The 23966-nt window shown below is 37.8% G+C and overlaps 1 protein-coding gene and 1 long non-coding RNA gene across 2 annotated transcripts in view; one reads left to right on the forward strand and one right to left on the reverse strand.

Annotated features, from left to right (window-relative positions):
* LOC134542858 (suppressor of lurcher protein 1-like) overlaps positions 1-23966 on the forward strand; it is a 443271-nt gene that overhangs the window by 234073 nt on the left and 185232 nt on the right. The window contains exon 5 of the mRNA XM_063387427.1: positions 23528-23742. Within this exon, the coding sequence (XP_063243497.1) occupies positions 23528-23742 (215 nt within the window). The remainder of the gene's footprint in view (positions 1-23527; positions 23743-23966) is intronic.
* Positions 1-23966, reverse strand: part of LOC134542859 (uncharacterized) — a 413602-nt gene that overhangs the window by 28352 nt on the left and 361284 nt on the right. The window lies entirely within an intron of this gene.

The following is a 23966-nucleotide window of genomic DNA, read 5'->3' on the forward strand; positions in this document are numbered from 1 at the left end:
ATCGCTTCGACCGGTCGCTCCACGAAGCGCTGTTTCAAACAAGTAATCCGTGTGTTCGCAGCGGCTATGTCATCGAAACTCTCAATGAAGTATATAGAGCTAACAATATAACATCAGATTGGATGAGGTAAAGTGTCATTACAAAATTGAGAAAAGTATTTTTTTTTTTTTCCCCACCCAGTTAATATATTTGTGTTTATCATACATAAAGTTATATTTTTTAGTTCAAATATTCTCGACTGCCAACATAATTTACATGTTCAAAAGTCAATTAATTAAGTCGAAAACATATTTCTTGAGTGCAGGTCACCGGATAAAATGTGGCGCTATGTTTTCATTAATATTGATGTATGATTTATTTGTTATGCGTATAATTTATGATGTTATATGAGAGTTAATAAAGCAAGACACATAGGTTTAGTTAGTTTATATTATGAATAAGAATCATTCGTTTAAATTTTCATGTTACGTTATGTAATACATTAATTAACTTTAAATATTACTAGAAAGAACAATGGAAAAGAAATTAACCTCGCTGAGTTTACGCCGTGCCCGTACCGTGGTGACTACCTGCCGGTGGAGCTGAGACGTCAGAGCGAGCGGCGAATGACACGTCCCGTCCAGAGTTCGATGCTCGGCAGCCATCTTGCTCGGGACAACCCAGCGCCCCGACGCTCTCTGGCGCCGGGCGTCGACGTGACTCAATACAAAGCATCTCTCTATCTCTCTATCCCTCCATCTAACTCTCTATGTTTATATCTATCTCTCACAATATTTTTCTTAATGTATATTTATCTCTCTATTATATATACTTGTTACCTATATCACCAACTATATTTATTTATATCTCTCCTCTATATACTCATAGCTCACATCTATATATATAGATATCTCTATTTATCTATACCTCTCTCTTTATCTCTCGGTATCTCTTTATCTATCTTTATCACTTTCTATCTATATCACTCTGTATTTCTATCTCTCTGTCTCTCTAGCTCTCTTTCATTAAATTCAATTCAATTCCGTCAACCGTACGCACTCATACAGCGAAAACACACGTACGGCCGCTAAACTGTATGAAATAAACACATTTGTTAAAACGACTCGCGCTGTACCATTTGTTTATATCACACACGAACTGAAATGATGCTGCTTGTATTCGATTCAATTACATTCTGTAATGCGTCCGTACTTATAGACCGAAAAACACACGAATTATATGAAATACAAACATTTTTTGAAAAGGTTCGCGCGCCACATATTGTTAAATGGCTGTACTAATTCAATAACCTTCACGGGCATGCACATAACAATCCACCAAAGTTTCATAGCAATCGGATGTATGGCATAAGAACGCATTCGGGACCAACAATCATTATTTTTTATACGTATAAATTAGCCTTCATACAGCTGCGATATGTTTTGCTATCCAATTGCTAACCAGTTGACTTCAACTTTAGAAAAGACACCAACTCCATGGACTAATATCTCCATGGATACCACACGTGTGCCACCATTATCATTCGAATCGTAGTAATGAGGAACTGTCATAAAATATTTATTGGTAACTATCCGTTATGAATCGCAAGCGACCTATTGCACATTATTTCACCTAGACAGTAAACATCCTCGTGTTTCAAAGGTCAAGTGTGCAGAATTTCATAGAGATCCAATGAACGATGCGTTAACAATGGAATGGCAAAATATAAACAAGAACAATTTAATTCTGCTTTAAGGATTGGCTTCATCGAAATATAACCTAGACATTGGTCTTCCTCGTGTTTCAAACGTCAAGTGTGCAAAGTTTCATCGCAATCGGATGAATGGTTTAGGTACGCATAAGGAACAAATAAAGATTCATTTATATGTATATAAAAGATTAATGTTTCATTCTTGCATTTTTTTAAATCATGGAAAATATATTTGAATATTCAAAAATTTGATATATATCATGGTAGTTAATACTGGAAAGCTATTCAGGGAACGGTTTACAAATACATTAAATGTTAATAGTTAAATTTTAACTATTGGAGTTACTGGATCAACCACAGCATAAATGTCAGGGTAAGAATCTGAACCCATTATTACTGGAACACATTTCGTAGTGACACAGTTATTTTCTTGTAAATGTACAAATTTATGAATATCTGTGTAATTTTACATGAATATTTATGTTTCATTTACAAAAAAAAAAATAGGCAATGTCGAACCCAGCTCAGAATACTCTCCCCACGGCCATTTTCCATAGAAATAGCTGAAGGTAGAACTTATGTAGCTTCCGTGATGAAACCGCAAATGTGTGTTACTCTTGTGACCGATACCCATGACGGGTAAGTTACTAAGGTAAGCTAAACGGAAAATTGTTTCGGGATGACGTTTTGGTAATTTATCAGTTTCAAAATATCACCAGGCATTATGATCACAATTTTTTCTGCTTTAAGCGTTTAGTGTATATATATATATATATATATATATATATATATATATCTTTGGCTGTGAAGTACAATTGATTATTTGTGGATTTTTGATAACATTTCACTATGGATCGCAAACTGTAAATAAATTAAATGGTAAATAATATCAGCCATTTTAAACAAATATTTTTTTTGAAAAAGAAGTTTATTTAACCTCACATTTAGAGACTGTATGCGGGAAATAAATAAAATATATACACATATTTCAAAATATATTTTCTTCCGACAGCCCTTAACATAGTTCTTGAGACGAAGGGTTCTGGGGGTGGTGGGGAGGGGAATAGGCCTATATGTATCCATGTATCATAGTCGATGGCGTAAATACGGCCGATTTCACTTCAGCGGGGCGTTCTGCCGGCAATCGCACGTCGCGCGGGGCGAAAATGTATTTCCTCGCGGACGGCCGTCGCTCAGGCGGTTCGGGGGGATGTGTTTAGGGGCCACCTGGCGGGCATATTTCAATAGCGTATCCACCCTTCCCGCGCATCAGCCGCAAGGGTGGGAGGGGGGGGGGGAGAGTTTCGCGCGCATATCGACGAGTTATGGCGACGGGAGAAAGGTAGCGCTGTTCAGGGAGACTCATCCCACGCCGTAGGCGGTGGTGTGTTGAGGGAGGGGGGGGGAGAGACACGTGGTTCGAACTGGAGCAGGGCTTTACTCTCGCAGGCTGCGTGAAGGCTCGCGTGCATCCCACCCTGGCGAGTTGCAGCTCGGATGCTGTGACAGATGAAGATACAGCCACGCGCCTGGATCCTGAAGATAGACGTTTGCTCATCTGGAAGGAACGTGGAACACGAAACAACCCAGCACAAGTATCTGGTGTTAAACCCTTTAAATTAACTCTGACTGATCCCTTAGTTATTTTGACTGATTTACTAACTTCGGAAAACTCCCTGAACGAGAAGTGTGTGGATTTAGGGTGGACTTCTGTTCGAATGTTCAAAGAAAACAAAGGACTAGAAATAAATTGTTTCTTTCCATCACATTAGCACACCCGCGCTACTCTCTGGCTACATATAAGACAGCCATCGATAACTTCAAGTTATATATAATTATAATAAATTTTATTTCCTCTTTTTGTTTCACTTTGACTACAATTCACTAAATTAAGCAGGATAATTTAGCATAGAAGTGAAAGATTGAGTATGTGTGAGTGCAGCTAGTCACTTTAATCTACGTGTGGTATTCTAATTTTAACATTAAAAAAATTGTAAAATCGACAAATAAATATATAAAAATAACTTTACAAAATTGGCATGTGTTTTTATAAAGATAAAAGTTAAAATGCGCAATTAATTTTATTACAAGTTATAGTATAACTTTTTTTTCAGAAAAATCTGAAGAAAAAAAAATTATATTTGAAGGAAAAGTACGAGTACATAAATTACTACAGTATATAATTCATTCCTTAAATATAACAGAAATCTCTTCGTCAATTAAATAATTCAGCCATATATTGTTATTAGTTTTTGTTTATTTGAAACAAAGGAAGAATAACTACAATTTTTTGAAGCAAAAATTCTAAAGATCTCTGTGAAATTTTTTCATGTAATAGTTCATGTTTATTCGGAAAAATAATTGAACGTCAAAATATTTAAACGATTTCACAAACTATTATATTCAAAATAGCTCAAAAATACAATAATAATTTTTTTACAACTGAACCAGTAATATCGTGATTCTAAAACCATGATACTAACGCTCAATTCTTCTCGTGAAGTCTATCGCTACCGCGAAATTTGTCGCTCTGACGTCACAGATGCATCAACGCGTGATCAGCGTCCCATTCTTCGCATCGAGCCCGTCGCGCTGTGCTTGGGCCACGACTGTTCCGCTGATTCATTGTGAGGCAAGGTACACTTGAAGCACGTACACATCTGCTTCACTTTGATGATTGAACTACACTGCTCTTGCCACACTCCTTTACGACCCTAGGCTGTTATGAGGAACGAGAAGAAGTAGAGTACCTTATCATGTGTAATCCGACAAAGGATGTGACTTTTTTCTATAGAATAATAATAATCATTATAAAAAAGGCTTAATTACATAAGTAAGAGAATGTACAATTTCGCGGGTACAATGACCTCCAAGATAGACTCCACAGTAGTCTGCACACTCACGAAAATATCACATCAACCTGGTAGCCTGTGATTCGTACGTATATTGGTAGATGGTTTACCTATGATTTGCCCAGATATATCATCACGAACTGTGAGCCAGTTGCAGAACCAGCACATGTGTCTTTGAATTATAGCTTATCGCAAAATGAATCCGCGAATTTTTTTCCCGGGCTCTCAAATTAAGTCCGTTTTAGTCTAGCCAGGTTCAAAATGAAATCCGTATAATAATTGTGGCTCTAGCAATTGCATTTTCGGCATTCGTTGTAATTTTTTTTAAAATATTCATGTAAAATTACATATATTTCAAACTTGTAAATTTACATGGAAAAAAACTGTATCACTACTAAATATTGTTCACAGTAATACTGGGTTCAAATTCTTACCTGGGAATTTATGATTTATGTTTTCCCAGTACCTCCAATAGTTTATGTTATTCGTAAACCATTCGCTCATTAGCTCTCCAGTATGAACTGCCCACATAAATAACCATTGTAAAACAAAGTAGAAGTCAAATGGCTGAATATCCAATTATCTCTTCCATTCTTAAAAATAATATGCGTGTATGAAACTTCAATTTAAATAGAAAATTAAGCGCCAATTTTCGTAAGAAATACTCAGTATTATCTCTAAAAAAACGTATTTAATATATGCAAAAATAGCCATAGCCATGTGTTGTACAGCCACAACATATTTCTCGTAGTATTTTAAAAACAATTTCTTGGCAACTTGTTTCCGAAGGGAATCTTTTTTGTAAGAGTGCAGAAAAAAATTTTTTTCTGCGCACCGCGTGACAGCTGGTTCGCAGGTCGCAGCGCGATCGATCAGGCCGCGGGTCGACAACTCGCATCAACACTGATTAGCGGCGGTGTACGCGTGTGCGCGGCGAGCCTGTGAGCTTGTCCGCCTCCCGCACCGGACAGACCGCGTCGTCCGTTCGCCGCAGCCGGCGAGCGCTGACGGGGATTCACGGACATCTCACCGAGGGAAGACACCTCGAGTACAGGAAGAATTCTCCGCAATTTTGGACAGCTTGATCTTCGTGGCAACTACAACGTATTTCAATCTCTGAATTGTGTTTTTTTTTTTATGTACAAACAGGGAAAACGCACACGCGGAAGAAATAAAGCGTTTGTTCCATTTTTCCGCAAGTCTTAACCAGTTTTCGAATGTTTTTCGTGTTCAAAGTAAGTTAACTTTGTACCCGTAGAATTACGAAGACACCGATATATTTTTTTTTTTTTTAAGTTCCCTGGATAATTTGTAAGGAGCGTTCTTTTTTAAAAATAAGACGAAAAATATTTATTAACGGTTTTTGGAAAAGTTATAGTGGGGTTACTTTAGGGTGAAACCTGCTCTCGTTTCCTCTCCGGAACGCATTCCGTGGCTGTTACAGCGCCGCTGCCTCACGCACTCTTCGAACTGGCCGGAATGACAGGTGCATCATTTAGAGGAACTGCCTAGGGCTGAATGCAACATGCACAGATTACCTTTTTTTAACTTATCTGTGCACTTTAATTTAAAGCTGTTGAATCTACCGCGAGTCAGTGAAATTTCACTTGAAAAAATTTAAAACTATTCGACTGTGAAGCAGTGTACAAGTATGTAGTTGCTTTAACAGTATCGGAGTGAAAATATTTTATTTGCTGTAGTTGTAAAAGTTTTATATTTACAGCGCGAGTATCAAATTAACATAGAATTCTGTTCACATGTTATCCTGGAATGTGATCGCAAGCAGTCTTCATAATATTTCATCGGACATGCTTTAAATTAATCATATTCATGTCATAACATCGTTTGTATACACTGTGGTAAAAGAAATTACTGTTGTGTTTGCATTGAACATAGTAAAAATAAAAAAAAGGAAACCTGTTAATGTCACTGGTTACATTCTTCCTGCATCAACGCTATTTAAATTACCTAACTGTAACTATGATATTCGCTCGGACGCCATTATGGGGTTTCTATTTCAAATGGAAATGAGCAGAAAATAATACATGATAGTGCAAACTATTCATAAAAATAAGTACTAAAATATTTTTTAAAGCAAGATACCTAAACTAAATTTGAATAAATCTTTAAAATGCATTATTTGAAATGATTTTTTTAAAATATAGGATTAAGTAGATACTCATAAACGGTTGGTTTGGTATAATGGTTGACTTAAGATTTAAATTTGCACAGCTACATTGAAACACATTTTTGACAGCCAGACGTGTAAAATGATTCATGATAATAGCTGACTTTCGAAATTATTCATGTAATTACGCAAAAACAGTCCCGGCATTTTTTACTGGAAGTTTGAAACAAAAAATACATCACCAAATAATTTACCTAAGGCCGATTTTACCATAAGTTATTCAACTCTAAGAACAAAAATAAGAAAGTAACTGCTGGAACAACAGAAAACAAATATAAAATAATTTAAACAGTTCCAAAATTATTCATAATCAGTAGTTGTAGCGATTTTTTCCTGTCAAATACAACGGATCTGAAGAATGTTTTGCAGTTACATATTAACAGTGAAAATTTGTATTTAGTTAAGTAACTACCACATCACTTCATACATCTGCCATTTACGTTTTATCCCGAACCATATCATGGCTTTCCCCAGTGTAACGAGTGAAATCATGTATTCCTCCTATTCTAAGAAACAACATCATGTTTAACTACGTTAATTCAGAAAACAATTTTAAATGTTCAAGATATTTGCCGTTTATTATTTTTACCATGCTTTTATTAGCTTTACCTGTATGTATGAATGAATTCACTATGTAATAAAATCTTTCTATTCAAATTTTACCCACTTTTCGACGTCCGAATGTGTTGAAATTTTGCATACATATAAAGATCTCAGACAATAAAATATTTTGATAACTTAAGACCTTAGCATTAAGGGGAGTGGGGGTCAGAGGGTAAAAAAACTTAATTTCGAACTATGGGTAATATTCATGCTTTTTGTGTATCCATGAGATCGGGACCTGTTGGGAATTTGCCCCTGGGAAACTGTGCTCCTGGGGGGGGGGGGGGGGGGGGGAGTGGAAATTAAAGATCCCAAATTTTGAAAACTTTATTAAACATGGCGATTATTTTTTCAGACTAAAAATAATAAAATAAACTTTTAGTTTGAAAAACTAAAAAAACACACACTTTTATCGTTGACTAAACTAAAATTAAAAAAAAAAATTTTTAATTAATTGTTTGTCCTAAAGCCAAATAATACACCACGGCACTATAAAACTAAAGGCGTGGGTGCTTGATATCATTTGTCTTACATTTTCTATCACTATTTTTAGAATGTAGTTATTACGAAATTGAATATGTATATGATATTAATAACAATGTGAACTTAAAATTAGTAATAGGGTGCTGGATATCATTTCTTTTAAATTTTCTATGACTTATTTTAGGATACAGTCATTACAAAAATTTTAAGATATAGTCATTAAGAAAATTTTATAATATAGTCATTATGAAAATGAAAGAAGAGAGCACCCCACGCTTTAAGTTATACAGAGTTATGGTGCATTATTCGGGTTTGGACAAAAAACTTAATTTAAGATTTTATTTCATTTAACGATAAAATCTGGTTTTTAGTTGTTTTTTTAACTATGCGTGTATTTAAATGGAAAATGTAATTTGGAGGACTTATATCGTTCATATGTCACCGTTGTAATTTCAAGACGTAATAATTTTGAAGCAGACAACAAAATACGTTTTTTTTTAAATAAAAAATACATGGCGGATCATACGCTACTTTCACCAGATCAAAATATAAGTTAATACTTTCATTTTGAAGGGCAACAGTTTATCTGAACATTTTGTAAATGACTTGTAATAGTAATTCGTGAACTGTACAACATTTTACTTTGACATAGCTTTTTTTATAATGGTTCTAACGGACAAAATGAAGGGTTTTGTTTAGTTTTGTTGTTTTGTACTTTTTGTCTTTTTTGTATGTTTGTAAAATTTATTTTTCATTATATTGATAATATTCTTAAAATACTGCACATGATATAAATATATTAGTAGTATTCTCGCACAAGCTTGCATTTTGTGTGTTAAATTTCCTGAAAAACTCACTGTGTTTGTATGAATATGTAAAAAATTAAATTATATCTAAAATAAAATTTTAATATGTTTTATAATTTAATGTGGTTTCGACTGAAAGAAAATACAAAAAAAAAATATTAAAATAAAAACTCGGGTGCGTGGCTATTACGGGCGTTAAAAGTGAAACATCGCAAGATAGAGGTATGATAATTTATAAGAATTTGTGTAAATATGCGAGTGAGCAAGTATGCGAGTATGCAAGCATACAAATATACAAGTACGCAAGAATGCATACGCAAAAGCTGAAATATGCAAGCGTGCTGAAATGGAAACATGACATTGAGTGCCCTGCATGATGTCATCACGTATGCATTCCCTACCGGAGTTAAAGATAATTCATTTAAAAAAAAATGTTTGCATTAGCTTGAGTGCAGCGGATCTCAACTTTTCACCACTTTCCAAAAACACACACAACACACACACATATATGTATACACACACGCTGTTGATGAAACTGCTCTTAATTTGTCGAGGAATCGGGGTGACATCGCTAGGGTCGACTTCTCGCACAAATGTTCCTAATAGCAAGACGTTTTACTCAGCGTTGGAGTTCGTGCTGGGTCCTCGGAAGGCGGCAGAAACTTAGCTAATCAAAAGTGGGGGGAAGAGATGCGTCGAGAAGTCGTAAAACACCGGCGGGAAGTCTCTCTCTCTCTCTCTCTCTCTCTCTCTCTCTCTCTCTCTCTCTCTGTCTGTCTCTCTCCTGGGGGACTTCTTGCTTGAAGGGTTCGGATCGGGCACCCCGCACCTATCCTTACACCCCCCCCCCCCCCTTTCTCGAGGCCCGCACCAGCCTCGAAGAGCTGGGGCGCGAACAGGTCGATGGTTATCTGCTGAAAGCCGGGCGGGTTTCCCCCCACTACCAGCACAACCTCTCCCCTTTTCCCCTTCGCAAACCCCATTTCGGGCAAACGTCGCGTCGGTTTAAAACCATTTTACAAGCGCCACCAAGACGCCACGGCTTGCCGGAGACCTCCCAGGCGCTGCGCAGCAGGCTAAAGAAACACGCTGTTCACCGTTCGCTCGGTGCCCAGCGTTTAGTAATGTTTAAGTCAGTGTTTTTAGACAACGAAAAGAGTTTTAGGGCATTAAAAATCACCCCACTCTTTCCCCCCCCCCCTCATATAACAGCCCTTAGAGTCCTTAAAAGAAATATTGGAATAAAATAAAAATCAAAAATCTGTTCAAATTTATTTTATTATGAGACAGATGCTACTTTCATTTTCGTGATATCACAGACCAAACAACTAAAGCATATATTAAAGAAGAAAAAAATGTTTCGCCTCGGAAGGAACAACAAGAAGGATATTTCTTTTTAAACGAACGAATGTGTCCAATCAAAAATAATTTTATTAACAAAGTTCGCGGGCTGACGTGGAGCGTAACAGTGAAGCCTAAATACTTAGGGGAGAGAAAAAGAATAATGACAGAAGATGCCGTGTTCGGCGGGTAGACTGCTTACAGGCGGCATACACGTACAAATACGGAAGGGAAAGAAGTTTGTTACAGGCATCAAAAACCACCCGTAACAAATTCTTTTGAATTTTCTTGTTGAAAGTTGCTTCTATCATTCCCTCACACCCATGAAAACAAAACTAATATTTAGTCTCCCGATATTTGAAACGCACACAAAAAAAGAATCGCCTGTGAGCTTTACGTCATACGAACACACCCGAAAAAAATCGCGATAAAAAGTTTTTTTTTTTCTCGACCGTTGCAGGCGTTCCGCCGAGGTGTAGGAACGCAGGTACACGTGATGTACGAGCCCGGCCGTATTTGCTGTCGTGTGTTGCCGCTGCAGAAGGGACGTTCCGTCCTTCCCCCGGCATAGAGTCTCCCCCTCCTCCCCCACCGAAAAAAAACAACCCCATCTCGCGCGGAGCTGCCGTCCAACCCCCAAGCCCCTGCTCCACGCCTGTGCGTCTCGGCGCAGTTTGTCACCCGCCCGCGCCGCTGCCTAGGGGGAGGGCGGGGAGGGCGGGGAGGGAGGCGCCTGCACGCTAACCCGCGCGCCGGCACCTAAACGAACGCTCCAGTACTTCACGTCGTTGCTGAGACATCTCGCGTTTCATCCGTCCTGCTCGGTAAGTACAAATTAATACATATTTATTTGTGCGTGGCCACCACTTGTTTTAGAAGAGAAACCTCACTATTCAATAATCTACTTAAAGGCAGTAGAATCCTAAATTATTTGGCTTCTTATATTGCATTTTTCATACATGATTTTAAATGAATCATTACAATAACCATTTGCAATTGTTTATTAAAGGCATTTTTTTATAATAAACAAGTCCTTATTAAATATGTTTTTTATAACCTTAATGGCAAATTTTTAGGTCATGTGCTGAAAGCATGGAATCGTTTAGTATACCGTTCTGGATTAACCGATCGTACGTAGCATTCGTCTTCAAACACTTTATTCTTAGTATGTGTGTCATTCATAATTCATTAAAAAATTTGTTTTCCAAAAAAAAAAAACCCGGAACTCTGTGGTTTCTGCGATTTTGGGAAAGCCGATTTGTTAATGATTTATGAACTATATAATAAATAAAAGTGTTTGAAGACGGAGGCTGCATAGGAACGGTTAATCCTAAACCGTACACCACACGATTCCATGTTTTCAGTTCATGCTGGAACTTACAGAAAAATTCGCCTTTAAGTTAATAGAAACTATTAAATCAGTACTTGCTTTAAAAAAAAGGCTTTTATACAAAATTTAATACAGTTGTTTTTATGAATTTCTTAAAAATCATGTGAGAAAACACGAAGTATTGGGAGCAAAATAATTTTGGATACTACCCCTTTAGAGATAAAACAAAACAGTAAAGTACACTGAATGTCTACGAAATGCTCAGCTGGGGACGGCATGAGTGAGTTTATCGCCGAGTTTCCAGCGGGCTGTGTCCACGAGGAACAGCGGTCAGCAGAACTAGTGTAGTTGGCAGCGTAACGAAAAAATGCAGTGCCGTAGCGCCGCTTTGAGGGGGATTAGGCCTCGCCATCTTGCAATTCGAAATATTTTCATACCGCTTGCAATGAAGCTTCCGTGCTACTTTTTTTGTTTGACATTGCATAGGACTTAGCCTTGGCTGCTCGTTGACGTCAACACTTGGGAACAGGCGTGGTTATCATGATAGTCGTCGCCCGCGTGAAAAAACAAGTTATTTTCTTGCAGCGCTTACAGACTGGAGCCTGTTAGTAAACATGTGGTTGCAACAGGGTATAGAAAGGTCTGGGAGATATGAATTATGACTTGACATGCCAAACATTTGGATAAATAGTTGAAAAATAGAATTATAGCAAAAAAGATGGAAAAATCCAAAATTACGGGCATAATAATCCTTAACGCTTTCCCTAGAGTGGAGAGTTTGGGCGTTTAATATTCCGCTTACTTATCTGCGCCATCGGTTGGCCTACTCCTGAGCATTGTACTTTTCGTTACGATATATGACTAATCAGCACCTCGACTTACCCTACCGGCTGTAAAATAAATTTTGCGTCCACAAGTTTGGCAGACTGTTTATTTAGAAACAACAGTAATCATGGTTAAAAGTACGATATAACTTTTTTTGCAACACATGAGTTTTTATCAACAATGGTAACCTGCTAATTTTTTTTCTTTGTACGAGAGTTATGTTACTTATGTATTGTAAATACCCTTGCTCATTATTTTGTGTGTTGGTGAATTTGCTAGGCTTTGTGGGTTTTAGCAGCGTCGAAATTCGAAGAAATTTCTCAGATTTTTTGGTTGACGTTGCAGTCCGCCATCTTCAGGATGAAAGCTGCCTACGTGGCAACGTCCACCATGTTTACATGAAGCCAACCATCCCGATTTTTAAAACCGCTCGGGAACCGAACACGCGCAGCCTCTGTGGTAAGCGAATTTCCACATCACTTACCCACCATGTGAGTATTCAAGCAAATGTTGGAATACTTTCATCAGCATGGGCTACTGCAAAACTTTTTCATAACCAGAAGGTAACACTGAAATTATTTACGCATATAAAGTTCAAACTAAATATGTGAGTGTAAGTCTATTATGTCACGAGACATAAATATCCAGACATTAATATTTTAATGCAGTTACTTATGTTAGTTGTGGCTGCTCTGTTTGACACTGGCAGCGTCAAACTAGCCAATTCGTACAATTAAGTAGGCTACACTATACTGCGCACTCTGCGCTATACAAAATATGGGTTATGAATTTTCGTCATACCCAATAAGAGTGAGTTTGACATGCTTATGTACGAAGTAAGTAAAATAATTTAGATTGAACTACTTTCATAATGACCTGAACTATAGCACCAATTTACATAAGCACGTTGTCTTAAATTCATGCTACCAAAAAGTGCAAAGAGTTATGGCTGACTTTAGTAATACTTTTCTTGTCTTCTGCAATAAACGTTTTTGAATACCTTGCCTAGTAATTATTAACAACTTTTTCTTAGTACCAAAAGGAAACTTTTTTAATTTTATTTTTTAGGTTGGAGTACGCTTCACTTTCCTTTAATTTAATGTGTGTTTAATATTTTATTAGTACTTGTTTTCTTCAACTATTTTCTCTTTTAAATACGCCATATCAATCTGGTAGTCCTAAGATTAAGGAAAACGTACCTTTACGACATTTTTTTTTTCTGTTATAAAGAATATTGACTCTTATTGTCTATCAGAAAAATCCACAGAATAAACAAAGGTGGTTTTATGAAAATGCCTGTCTGCAATCTCTTTATAGCTTTTACGCAAATTGAAAAACACACCTTTTAAAAAAATATCTTTCATCTGCAGTTCCATTCGAAGAATTTTTTTAAAAAGAGTGGAGTACGAGAAAGCTTCTTGCGGGAAAATTTTGCCATCTTCTGCTATAATGATATTCTCTTTTACGTTCTCTTATCTCTCAACTCCAAAAAAATTATAGCACTACGTATTAACAAGAAAAGAGGGCTAGTGCCATTACAGAGATAACACCATCATGCATGCAAACATGATCAGTACTTTCCCAAATTGAAATGAAAGTTTATATTTTTAGTATTTTTAGCATAATAAGAAAATAAAACACAATAATTTTACATAATGTTACGAGTAGGAAAAAAAGTATAAAAAGATAGCACAATTAAATACAGTTATATTCATTTACTAATATTTACACTATTACAAAGTTATAAATAAGTTATCTCATTCCAAAAATTTAATAACTCTTTCAGTAAGTCCACAAATTACTCTCCCACTGGAGCTAAGCTCGACATTGGCTCTCTATACTGCTCGTCTGTTACCACGCGCCTGTGTCCCAACACCCTACCTCTCACTACTCACTCGTCTGCCGCAAATACAAAAGCCGGATGCTTCGGTCCCTGATGTACCAATCTTTGCACACGAAGTCCGCCACACGCCGTCCGCTATCACTCACCAAGGGGTCACTAACCCTCTTCACTTCACTACACTCGAAGCTGCCAGAACAATGGTGTCCTAATACCACCACTTCTCGGGAACGTGCAGAACCTTCAAGGAACCCCAGTGAATTCTCCGGGCTCAATGGAAATGCGTTGTAAAGAGGGAGGGGGGGTTGATAGCGAGGCGCCGCTGCTAATTGGATTATGCGTGTAGCGATAATGAAGGGATGGAAGCTTAAATTATCGTGGCCGAACTGCAGGCAGGCTCGCGGACTGTCTGGCCAGCATCTTCTTTAAAGTCCTAATAAAAATCATATATAGTTAATACTATAAAAAACTTTAACTGCGAAAAGTTAAAACCCATTCCTATTTAGTTTTGAATCATTCATATCGCATGTTGATTTAGGAAGAATTAAATAAATAATTTTTATCTCTCTATCGTACACACATAATGCAGAGGAAGCTGATCAATCTTAAGATCAATCTTGATTTTTAGAAGCTGTGATTTATTATACAGTTCGTGACTTTTAATTTGTCAAGAATTTAACAATTCTCAAAAGTATATTACCTATTGTAACACTCAAATTAAAAAAAATGTAAGTAGAATTACAAAGCACCCAACGTTCTCAAGTGATACACCCACTCCGTATTGAGAGTACACTTATTTAGTTAGTTACCTGCGCTAGGTGTGAAAGTTTGGGAAACTGGAAATGCCTATGTAGTCATAATTGTTACAGAATCACATAAGGAGCATTATGATTCCCGTGGCTTGGTTAATGGAGGTAAGGTACCATTAACACCATTAAATCTGTATAAAATTAATGTAGTTTGATTATTTTCGAGATGAAATTCTCACAAGTCATCCAATAGGCCACTATCACACTATTTACCAAACTGCCTTATCTCGGTAGCTATTCAACAGATTTTTTTATTTTGAAACATTGTTGGAAAAGTATATTTAGGAGATAAAAAGAGATGTTCTAAACATGATTTGCTAAATTTATGATATATAAAGGGGAATAGATTTCACCTATGTTTAGTAATGTTTTTTTTAACTTTTAAGTCTTGTGTTCTTTCTCCTTTTACCAACCACTTCTTCAAAGACCTAAATTTCATTAATGTCAAACGTGTCACAGATATTGTGTCTTCAGCCAACAAGGGCAGATGTGTAACTTGGTCATTAAAAAAAGAAGAAAAGAAAAACACATTTTTCTTTCGGAGATATCAGCTATAGACTCGAACTTCTGCCAAATGGGACGCTAGTCCCGAAAATACTTTTTTTTAGACTTTGCCCATTTTTGGTCAAACTAAGATATCTGGCATGTTTCTTCAAGAACCGGACGCTTCATTGCACAGTTTTCGAGCAGGTCCTTTAGACGAAAGTTTAAACTTTAAAATATCGGCAATGCCGATAGCAGCCAAACTGTTAGACATATCGCAATTCCGATAAAGCCATACTCTTCTTCGTAACTAGACAAGGCGTCTGGTTTTCAGAACACGGGAATACATGAATTAAGCCTGAATTCACGAGGCGAAGGGCGTTTATGAAATAAACTTTTTTTGGCCAAAATAAGCAACTTATGGCGTTTTTGTGAACACTCTATCATTCATCATGTCCTCTAGGATAAATTACACCCATCGAAATTCAAATCGGTGGATTAGACAAAGAGCCATGTCCAAAAATACCTTTTCTGGACTATGTCCATTTCCGGTCAAACTTATAGGCTGGCGTGTTTCTGCTAAAACCGGACACTGTTATTATAACTATCACCATTTTTATGAAATGCCAGTGTCCTACTAAAATAATTTTCAGAAATCAGTCATCCATAATATATGCTAAATCTAAGTAAAATCGGTGTCAAAATATATTTTTTTTAGCGGTTGTCAACTCCTTGAATGATATATTTTGTACTTTGGTCAGTAAGTGCAACAGTTCTTCCAGTTAGAGCGCAAGCGCCCCCACCCCCCTTCCAGACAGTTGAGTGATCAAGTCGCCCGCACTGCCACCAAGGCAATCTGGGTTGGGTTCTCGACGGGGTCGAACATAATTGTCCGTAAGTGGAACGTAAGTGTAAGGTGCCGTGATCATGGGTATTTTCTCGGGGTATTCCATTCTTTCCCTATCCATGAATTCCACCAGTACTCACTTCCCTTGCCACCACCCCTCGCCATCTTTAATGATCGGGATGTTGACGAAGACGTTTAGTCGTATTTAATTTCCTCTTTATACTTGAAATTACTAACCGGACATCGAGCGCTTTGTACCTGAAAAATAAACTTGGACGCTTATTAAAAAATAGCCTACCTATTTGATATTTTTTAACGTGACACAGGCGATAAGAAATTGAATTTCGTTTTTCACTTCAATTAGTGTTTATATAAGTAATTTCCTTCTTTGCCTCCCCTAGTGACCAGAAAGTAAGTAGTGGATGATAAAAAAATTTGTATTGCACCTCGAATCAGTTCACATCACTTCAATAACTTCCTTTCTTGTTGTCCTCTTCTGGAATTCATCTTCGGTATTATTTCCCCACTGTTTCCTTCTAAGCACACAAAGCATTCACTTGATGTTCCAATACTTCGATTTTTATTAGCACATCAATATTTTTTCTTGCGTTCTCTTTTCCGAGTATTTATACTTTTTTTAAATGTATTCTCATCTTTTATTTTAATGGACAAGTACTTGAACACAGCGATGGGGAAAAGGCGCCGTTTATTTGAAACCAATCTGCAAAATAGTGGTTTCCGTTTTCGTCGCCGTGATTTGTAGAATATTCTGGAGGGATGAGTAAGAAAACTTTGTTTTCACACAGCGAGAAAAATAGGAATTTTTACATTGTACTTAAGGGAGCCGCCTAGTCAGGGTTGTATCTTTATTAGTGAGGCGATACGATAAGTTTTTACGCTAGCTGGAGTTTCTAGCGTGGTATCGCCTCTAAGCGCAAGGCTCTAAACTGGCGCGCAGTCTTCTCGTCGTGCATAGGACAACTATGAGATTTGATCAGTAACCATAACATTATATGGCGGGGAAATGAAGATAAATGTTTAATGCAAGGCCCTTGGGTGCTTCGAGAATCTTTACGATGAGTTTCATGTATAAATATTATTTTGAAAACACGCGTGTTTGTCCTTGTCACTTCCCTAAAAATACAGTTTAAAACCGAAATATGGAAACGTAACTACCCATCCACCCTCAGCGCATTCTTAAATGCTTTTCACACATTCAGATATCTTGAGCAGTTATCAAATTACATGGTTTCTTCTGAAGTTCGCGCACTGTATGTGTGCTCTAGGGTGCGATTCTCAAATCCACATTTTGAGTAGACGGTAGGAGTGTGCGTTAGGTTTACCGCCTGCGGGGCGTCTCCAGGTGCTCGATTCGGAAATGCATTAGCATGGTCTTGTAATTCCAGCTCACGACAACCCGTCTCCCGCCAGTATCGGTATTCTGAAATGCCAAAAACACGGGTAGGCGACATCAAGACTCCCTCCTATTTGTCGCAGGCCTTCGAGCTCTGCGGAATACTAGGTGCCACCACTAGTGTTGAATTCTGGGAAACTGCGTTTCCTTTTCCCGTCTCATACATGGCCAACAAAGTATAGTACAGACCGCGGGAGATAGCAGGAGTATCGACAGGTGCTTTGTTTTCACGCGAAGTGTTGCGCCCAGTATGTGTGTTAAAAAGTGTATTTATACTTATATTCTTGGTTTTTTCCATCAAAAAATACTTACTTACAATGTCAGAAGAGTTTAATGAATATCTAAAGCTTCTGGAAGCGGCACATGTGAAAGATATTGTTAAATGCTCTGGAGTTTGTGAAAATTACTTTCACGTTCAATGCACTTCGTTGAAAACTGCTGAAAACCTTCGAAAGCTTGAAATAAAGAAAGACACTTGTAAATGTGAGGAATGCAAAGTCCGTAAGGTGAGTAACCAGGAAACTTGTAATGGAGAAAGTGACTGAAATTCATCACCAGTTACCGAAAAGGTTGTTCATAATATGCAATCGTTAGAAAACAGCGTAAAATTTATTTCCGAACTGTTTGAGGAGTTTCATACCACCACTAAAATAATTAAGAAAAGGAATGATAAACTAGAGCAAGAAAATATGATTTATAAAAAGAGGGTCAACGTGCTGGAAGAAAGAGTAAATGAACTCTTGAATACTACAGCCGAAACATGAACATTGAGATTGCTGTAATGACTGAAACAAGAAGCGAAAACTATGTTGAATTATAAAGTGAAATCGCTAAGGCATAGTCGTGGACGAAAAGGGTATCCAAGTTGCTCACAGGCTACTCAGCATCCGGAGAGACCAGCCTAGGCCGATACTTGCACAATTGCTCTCCCGACAAACGAGAGATCAGTGGTTACTGTAATTTAAAGAAAATAAGACGCTACTGGCCTCAGAGGTGAATTCAAGATTTCCTGCAAGTAGGATTTTCATAAACGAACTTCTATCACATTAAAATACATGTCTTCTCTGGGAAACAAAAAAAAAGTGCCAACAGAGAACAAATTTAAGTTTGTGTGGGTACGCGACGCGAAAATATTCGTAAGAAAAGAAGAGGGGAATCCAGCCACAAGAATCAGACGTCCGCCAGATCTTGAAAATTTGGTCAGAGTTTCTAATTAAATCTGTAAGTTAAGAAATGTTCTTATTATTAATTTTTATAATCATTAGTATCAGACATTTTTAACATGGTCTTGACTGTTCTGAATTAGATAAAAAAAAATTGCTGATAATGGTTTCAGTGCCTTGCATTTAAATATTTGAAGTATAAGCAAAAAGTCGAACTGTTCTTGGTCTTATTGTCAGATATTAAAGCCAATTTTGATATTCCAGTTTTAACTGAGACCTGGCTAAGCGGGCAGAGTTTCCTGTACTCCATTGCGGACTTCAGCGCTTACTTTAGCAAAACAGCGGTTCATAAAAGTGATGGAGCAGCGGTGTTCGTCAGGCGCGTGCTGACTGCTGGCGTAAAAAAAAATAATGCACACTGCTCTCGAACTAAATAAAAATACGACTGCGTTCAAAATCTCTCAACTAAAATTTTTATTGTAAACATTGATCATGCAAATAATGTTCCAAGTCTGTTTCCGTAGTTAGTTTAAAGTGTTTTTTAGAAGAGTGAAACTGGCTCAAACGCGTGTTTTCAGAACAATAAACACCCCGCGCAAATTCTTGAAAGCACTCGAGAGACTTAATTCCTCCGCCATAAAATGAGATGTGGCCTGTGCACGTCGAGAAGACTGCGCGCCAGTCCACAGTCTTGCACAAACACAAGTACACACCTGACAAGACAAGGCCCTCCTAAGGCATGACGGGTGCCGATACGCGCTCGGCTGATGGAAACGGCCTTGCTGGTCGCGGCAGGTGGGCCTTATCAGCTCCGAACCTTTATCCTCCCAGGTGGTTTGCAAAGTGTGTCAGGCCACGGGTGTAGGTCACCTTCGGCCGGCCTGACAGCAGCTAGTCACCATGTCGACGACGAGGTGGAGCCTTCTCCTGTGGGTCGTCTGCGCGGCGGGAGTGTTTGCAGCGTCTCCGGAGTGGCGGAAATTGTCCTCTCCCTCTACCTCTCTGTCTCATGTAGTATATAGTGGCCGATTCGAGACATTATCATCGACATACGCCATTGCTGATTTTCACTTCATGTCATAGATAATCCACAAGAATGGACAAGAAAGATAAATACGCAAGCACGAAGTAAATCAAACCAATCTGTTTGTGCCTGATGACAGGAGCAGATTTCAACTGTTTTGTCTTAGGTAGCATACTGTGTTCGTCTGTGCTTTCGTCATGTTTTCCAGAATATGTTTCTGTATGTCCGTCAATTTGTCTGTTTTTTTTTCTGTTCTTGTTACATCTGTCTCGTCGTTGCCAGCCCAGTAGGTTCGTTTGTGCGGTGATGTTATTTTTCCTGACTAACTCCTTCCACGGAATTCTCTGTGCAGACTGTTCATTTAACATTTGCAATCGGCTCATTTTGGCTTGTTTTCCTGTGTGTTTTTGTATTCGACTTTCTTATCAATGTCTCTGGGTTCTTTATGACATACAGTCAAAATAATTATGGCGTATAAACATATATGCACAGATGCTCTTAACATTACCGCTATGCGGGGCGACAAATCGATATACCAATCATAATTGCTCATCACCAATGACTTACGGCAACCGAGACAGTAACATCGTAACCAACGTCAGAGTTGACAACAGCCAAAACGATTGTTAATAAACAAATGCACGTCCAAAATGACTGAAATTTCCGAGAGTACATTCCAAAGAATGAGCAAACACATTCCTCAATTGTTGTTGATGAGTGCTGCCATCTTCATGTGAGTGCTGCCATCTTCATGTTGAGGTCGGAAGCTTTTCAAACTACCCTCGCATTTGCGAATTCATAGTTTTTAAAATGTCGCTGACTTGACCCAAAAAACTTTCCTTTAAGTAACGATCACCTATTCAGGCCTCAGACCCGGGGTCAACAAATCTAGGTCTCTCTATTGTGAAGAGACCTCTAAATGTTATGGGTAGCTTACTGTCCACAGGAATGAAAGCTAAAACTACAACCCGAACAGTTCCGTAGTTTACCGAAGTCAAATGTTAGGTTAGGTTCAGTCAGTCTAATAAATAATAAATATCTATTTTTTTCTGGGAGTATAGGTTGTGTTATCGTAACTAATATTAAAGATTGGTTAGGTTACGTTAGCGTTATTTAAAAAAATTTTATGACAGTGAAATATATAAATCCTTGCAATATGGTCTTTTATCACGAGCGATCGGCAAAATTTTGGAGAACTTCGGAACTGTTTCGGTATGGCTCTTCCTTCTAACCTGTGAACAGGCTTCCCTATAGGCCTATGTTATGCGGCTTGCTTGCAGGTTGCCAACTGCCCGTGGCGTCGAGTTATTGCAAAGCCTACTTCACGCGCTACTTCTATGACGTCCACAATCAGCGCTGCGAGGAGTTCGTGTACGGCGGCTGCGGCGGGAACTGCAACCGCTTCGAAACCATAGAGCAATGCTCGGCGCAGTGTGACGCAGTGCAATCCTCATAGAGCAATGATGGCTTAGACCGCGATCAAACTGTGAATCATGTAATTTTTTTTTGCTCCAAATTTGAACGGTTTCTTGGCCAATATAACTGTTGAAAGATTTTGTCATGGAGTAAAATAAAATGTTTAATCAACCAGCCTTTCTTTTCACTTACTCCACCTCCTAACAGTGCTGGCGGAAGGAAACGCTGCAAGATATGAGACACAAGACACCTCTAACCTAGGTGACATTAATAATTTTTGCGGCAACATATGGCAGGACATGTCCAGAAGCTGTTTGATATTGTGTTTATTGATGATAAAATTATACTTTAAAAAACTAAAAACACGCTTTTATTATTATATGGAATTAAAAGATAAAATAATCTTCCAATTTAAGTAATTTGTTCATCAGTGATAGAATTAACTAAAACTTTGTTTATCATAATTTTAATAATCTTAAAGAGAAAAAGTAATAAAAAACAGTTAATTTTAATGAAAAATTAAGTGGGGTACTATCTTCTTTCATCTTCATAATTACTATCCTAACGAAAAGTCATTAGTGATAGAATATTTAAGACAACTAATATCAAGCAACCCATATTTTTTTCATTTAAATAAAATATTTTGTTAGTTACTTGATTCTTATTTTTAGTTTTTAAAAAAAATTACGTTATACAGAGTTGTAGTTCATTCTATCGCTTTTGAACAAATTACTTAAATTTAAATATTATTTTTTACTTTTTAATTTATTTAACAATAAAAACATGTTTCCTTGGTTTTTAAATTATAGTTTTATTTTTACCTCTAGTTCATATTGAAATATATTTCTATAAATTGTTTTTAATACACCAAGAAATCATTTTTCAAAGTCCTGAATATTTTGGGGGTAATTGACCCTACCTCCCCCCCCCCCCTCACGGAGTGGTCAGATGGTGCCCGAAGACCTCGGCAGCATGTCAAAATCAACGTACTTCAACTTTTCCGACATTCGAAAAACATTGAACCCCGGGAACATTTTACACCGTGTCCCGGCCTCTTGGCTCGGAATCACTCCAAATCGAAAGTAATACTAAAAAGAAGATATTGTAACTTTGTACAACACATGGCTGTGGTTATTTTTGCATGCATGAACTACTTTTTTTCGAGATAATATTGAGTATTTCTTACGAAAATTGGCGCATAATTTTGATGTTAAATTCAAGCGTTCATTCAATAAGTGGACTTAATTATGTTTATTTATGTTTATTAATTTGCGCAGTTAATACTGGAACGCTATTCAGGGAACGGACAACACAAAACATGATTGGCCGGGTAAGAATCCTAATCCAGTATTACTGCGAATACTATTTTGCAGTGATAACAGTTTTTTTTTTTTCATGTGGCTGTCCACATTTACAAATATCCGTAACTAGCTGCAGTACCCAGCGTTGCCCGGGCTGAACACAGGGTGAAGGGGAACTGTTTAGAGATCAGATGTAGTTAGTAATTGTCTTCTTAATTTGAATGTCAAGTGTGCAAAATAATTTATATCACTTTCAGATCCCGACAGAGGTTGTTCTGCCAGTTTATAGTTATTTACCTGGTCTGTATGTAATTTAGACTCTATAAAGTAATATATTAAAAAAACTGAAAAATAAGGGATTACTAATATTGAAAAGATTCCATTATCTAGCTAATGCTCAGCATGCATTGCAATGCCTCATTCAGTTTTGTTTTGTAATATGTTTGAAGTAGTTACACATATACAAATAATCTATCCATGCTTCTAAATATATATTTGTCTCTATTACATCTATAGTCCTATATATCTATGTATCTCTCTATCTGTATTTATCTCTATATCTACATATATACCTCACACTATCTCTATGTATTCTATATGAGGGTACTGATTGCTTCGTTGTTAATATCACACGGGTGTTTTTTACTTGTATGGGAAAATAAAGAATGATAAGGCATCTAGTGCGTGGCAACAATGTTAATAGGCAATAGGAAATAAACTTCTAGCGCCTGCGGCATTGTCAACACACACTTCGTACGTGTACTGCATGTTGTATCTAACCCCCTCCAACGCATTTGATTCTAAATTGGACTTTTAGTAAGGATGCCTAATGTTATTGATAACATAATATAGCCTATAGCCTTCCTCGATAAATGTACTATCCAACACCGAAATAATTTTTCAAATCGGACCAGTGGTTCCTGAGATTAGCGCGTTCAAACAAACAAACAAACAAACAAACAAACTCTTCAGCTTTATAATGTTAGTATAGATTTAGCACGGTATAACACGTGGAGTGGAATGTTAGGTGCACGCACGTGTAATTGTTGAAGTTTGCAGTCGTGTGGACCCCGTGGTGACGGGCGCGCGACGCGTGTGGTCGGTCCTGCAGGTGCGCGCGCGGGGACTTCCTGAAGCTGTACCTGCACCTGGAGCACGCGCAGGTGAACGAGCTGACGCCCTGGTCGGCGCTGCTGTGCGGCGGCCTCGCCGACGTGCCGCGCCTGCTCTACTCCTCGGGCCCGGGCCTCGTGCTCGAGTTCCACTCCGACCCGCGGCCCAGCAACTCGTCGGGCTTTCTCGGCCACTTCCGCTTCGTCGACAGGAGTGAGTACCCGTCATTTTTATCTTAAAGCACTGCACGTCCATCCCTGAGTTGGGTGTTTGCATATTTCGTAACGAAATGCCTCGTTTGTACGTCATTTATCTTTTTTTCTTTCTTAGTTTCTTAGTTTTTTAGGTGCTGACTTGGCGGCGGAGTGAGTGGTCAGTGTAACCACTCACCACCAGGGGCGCTTGCATCCCTGGTCAAATATTCCAGATACAAATAA

The sequence above is a fragment of the Bacillus rossius genome (assembly GCF_032445375.1).
Source record: "Bacillus rossius redtenbacheri isolate Brsri chromosome 9 unlocalized genomic scaffold, Brsri_v3 Brsri_v3_scf9_2, whole genome shotgun sequence".
In the NCBI taxonomy this organism is placed as follows: Eukaryota; Metazoa; Arthropoda; class Insecta; order Phasmatodea; family Bacillidae; genus Bacillus; species Bacillus rossius.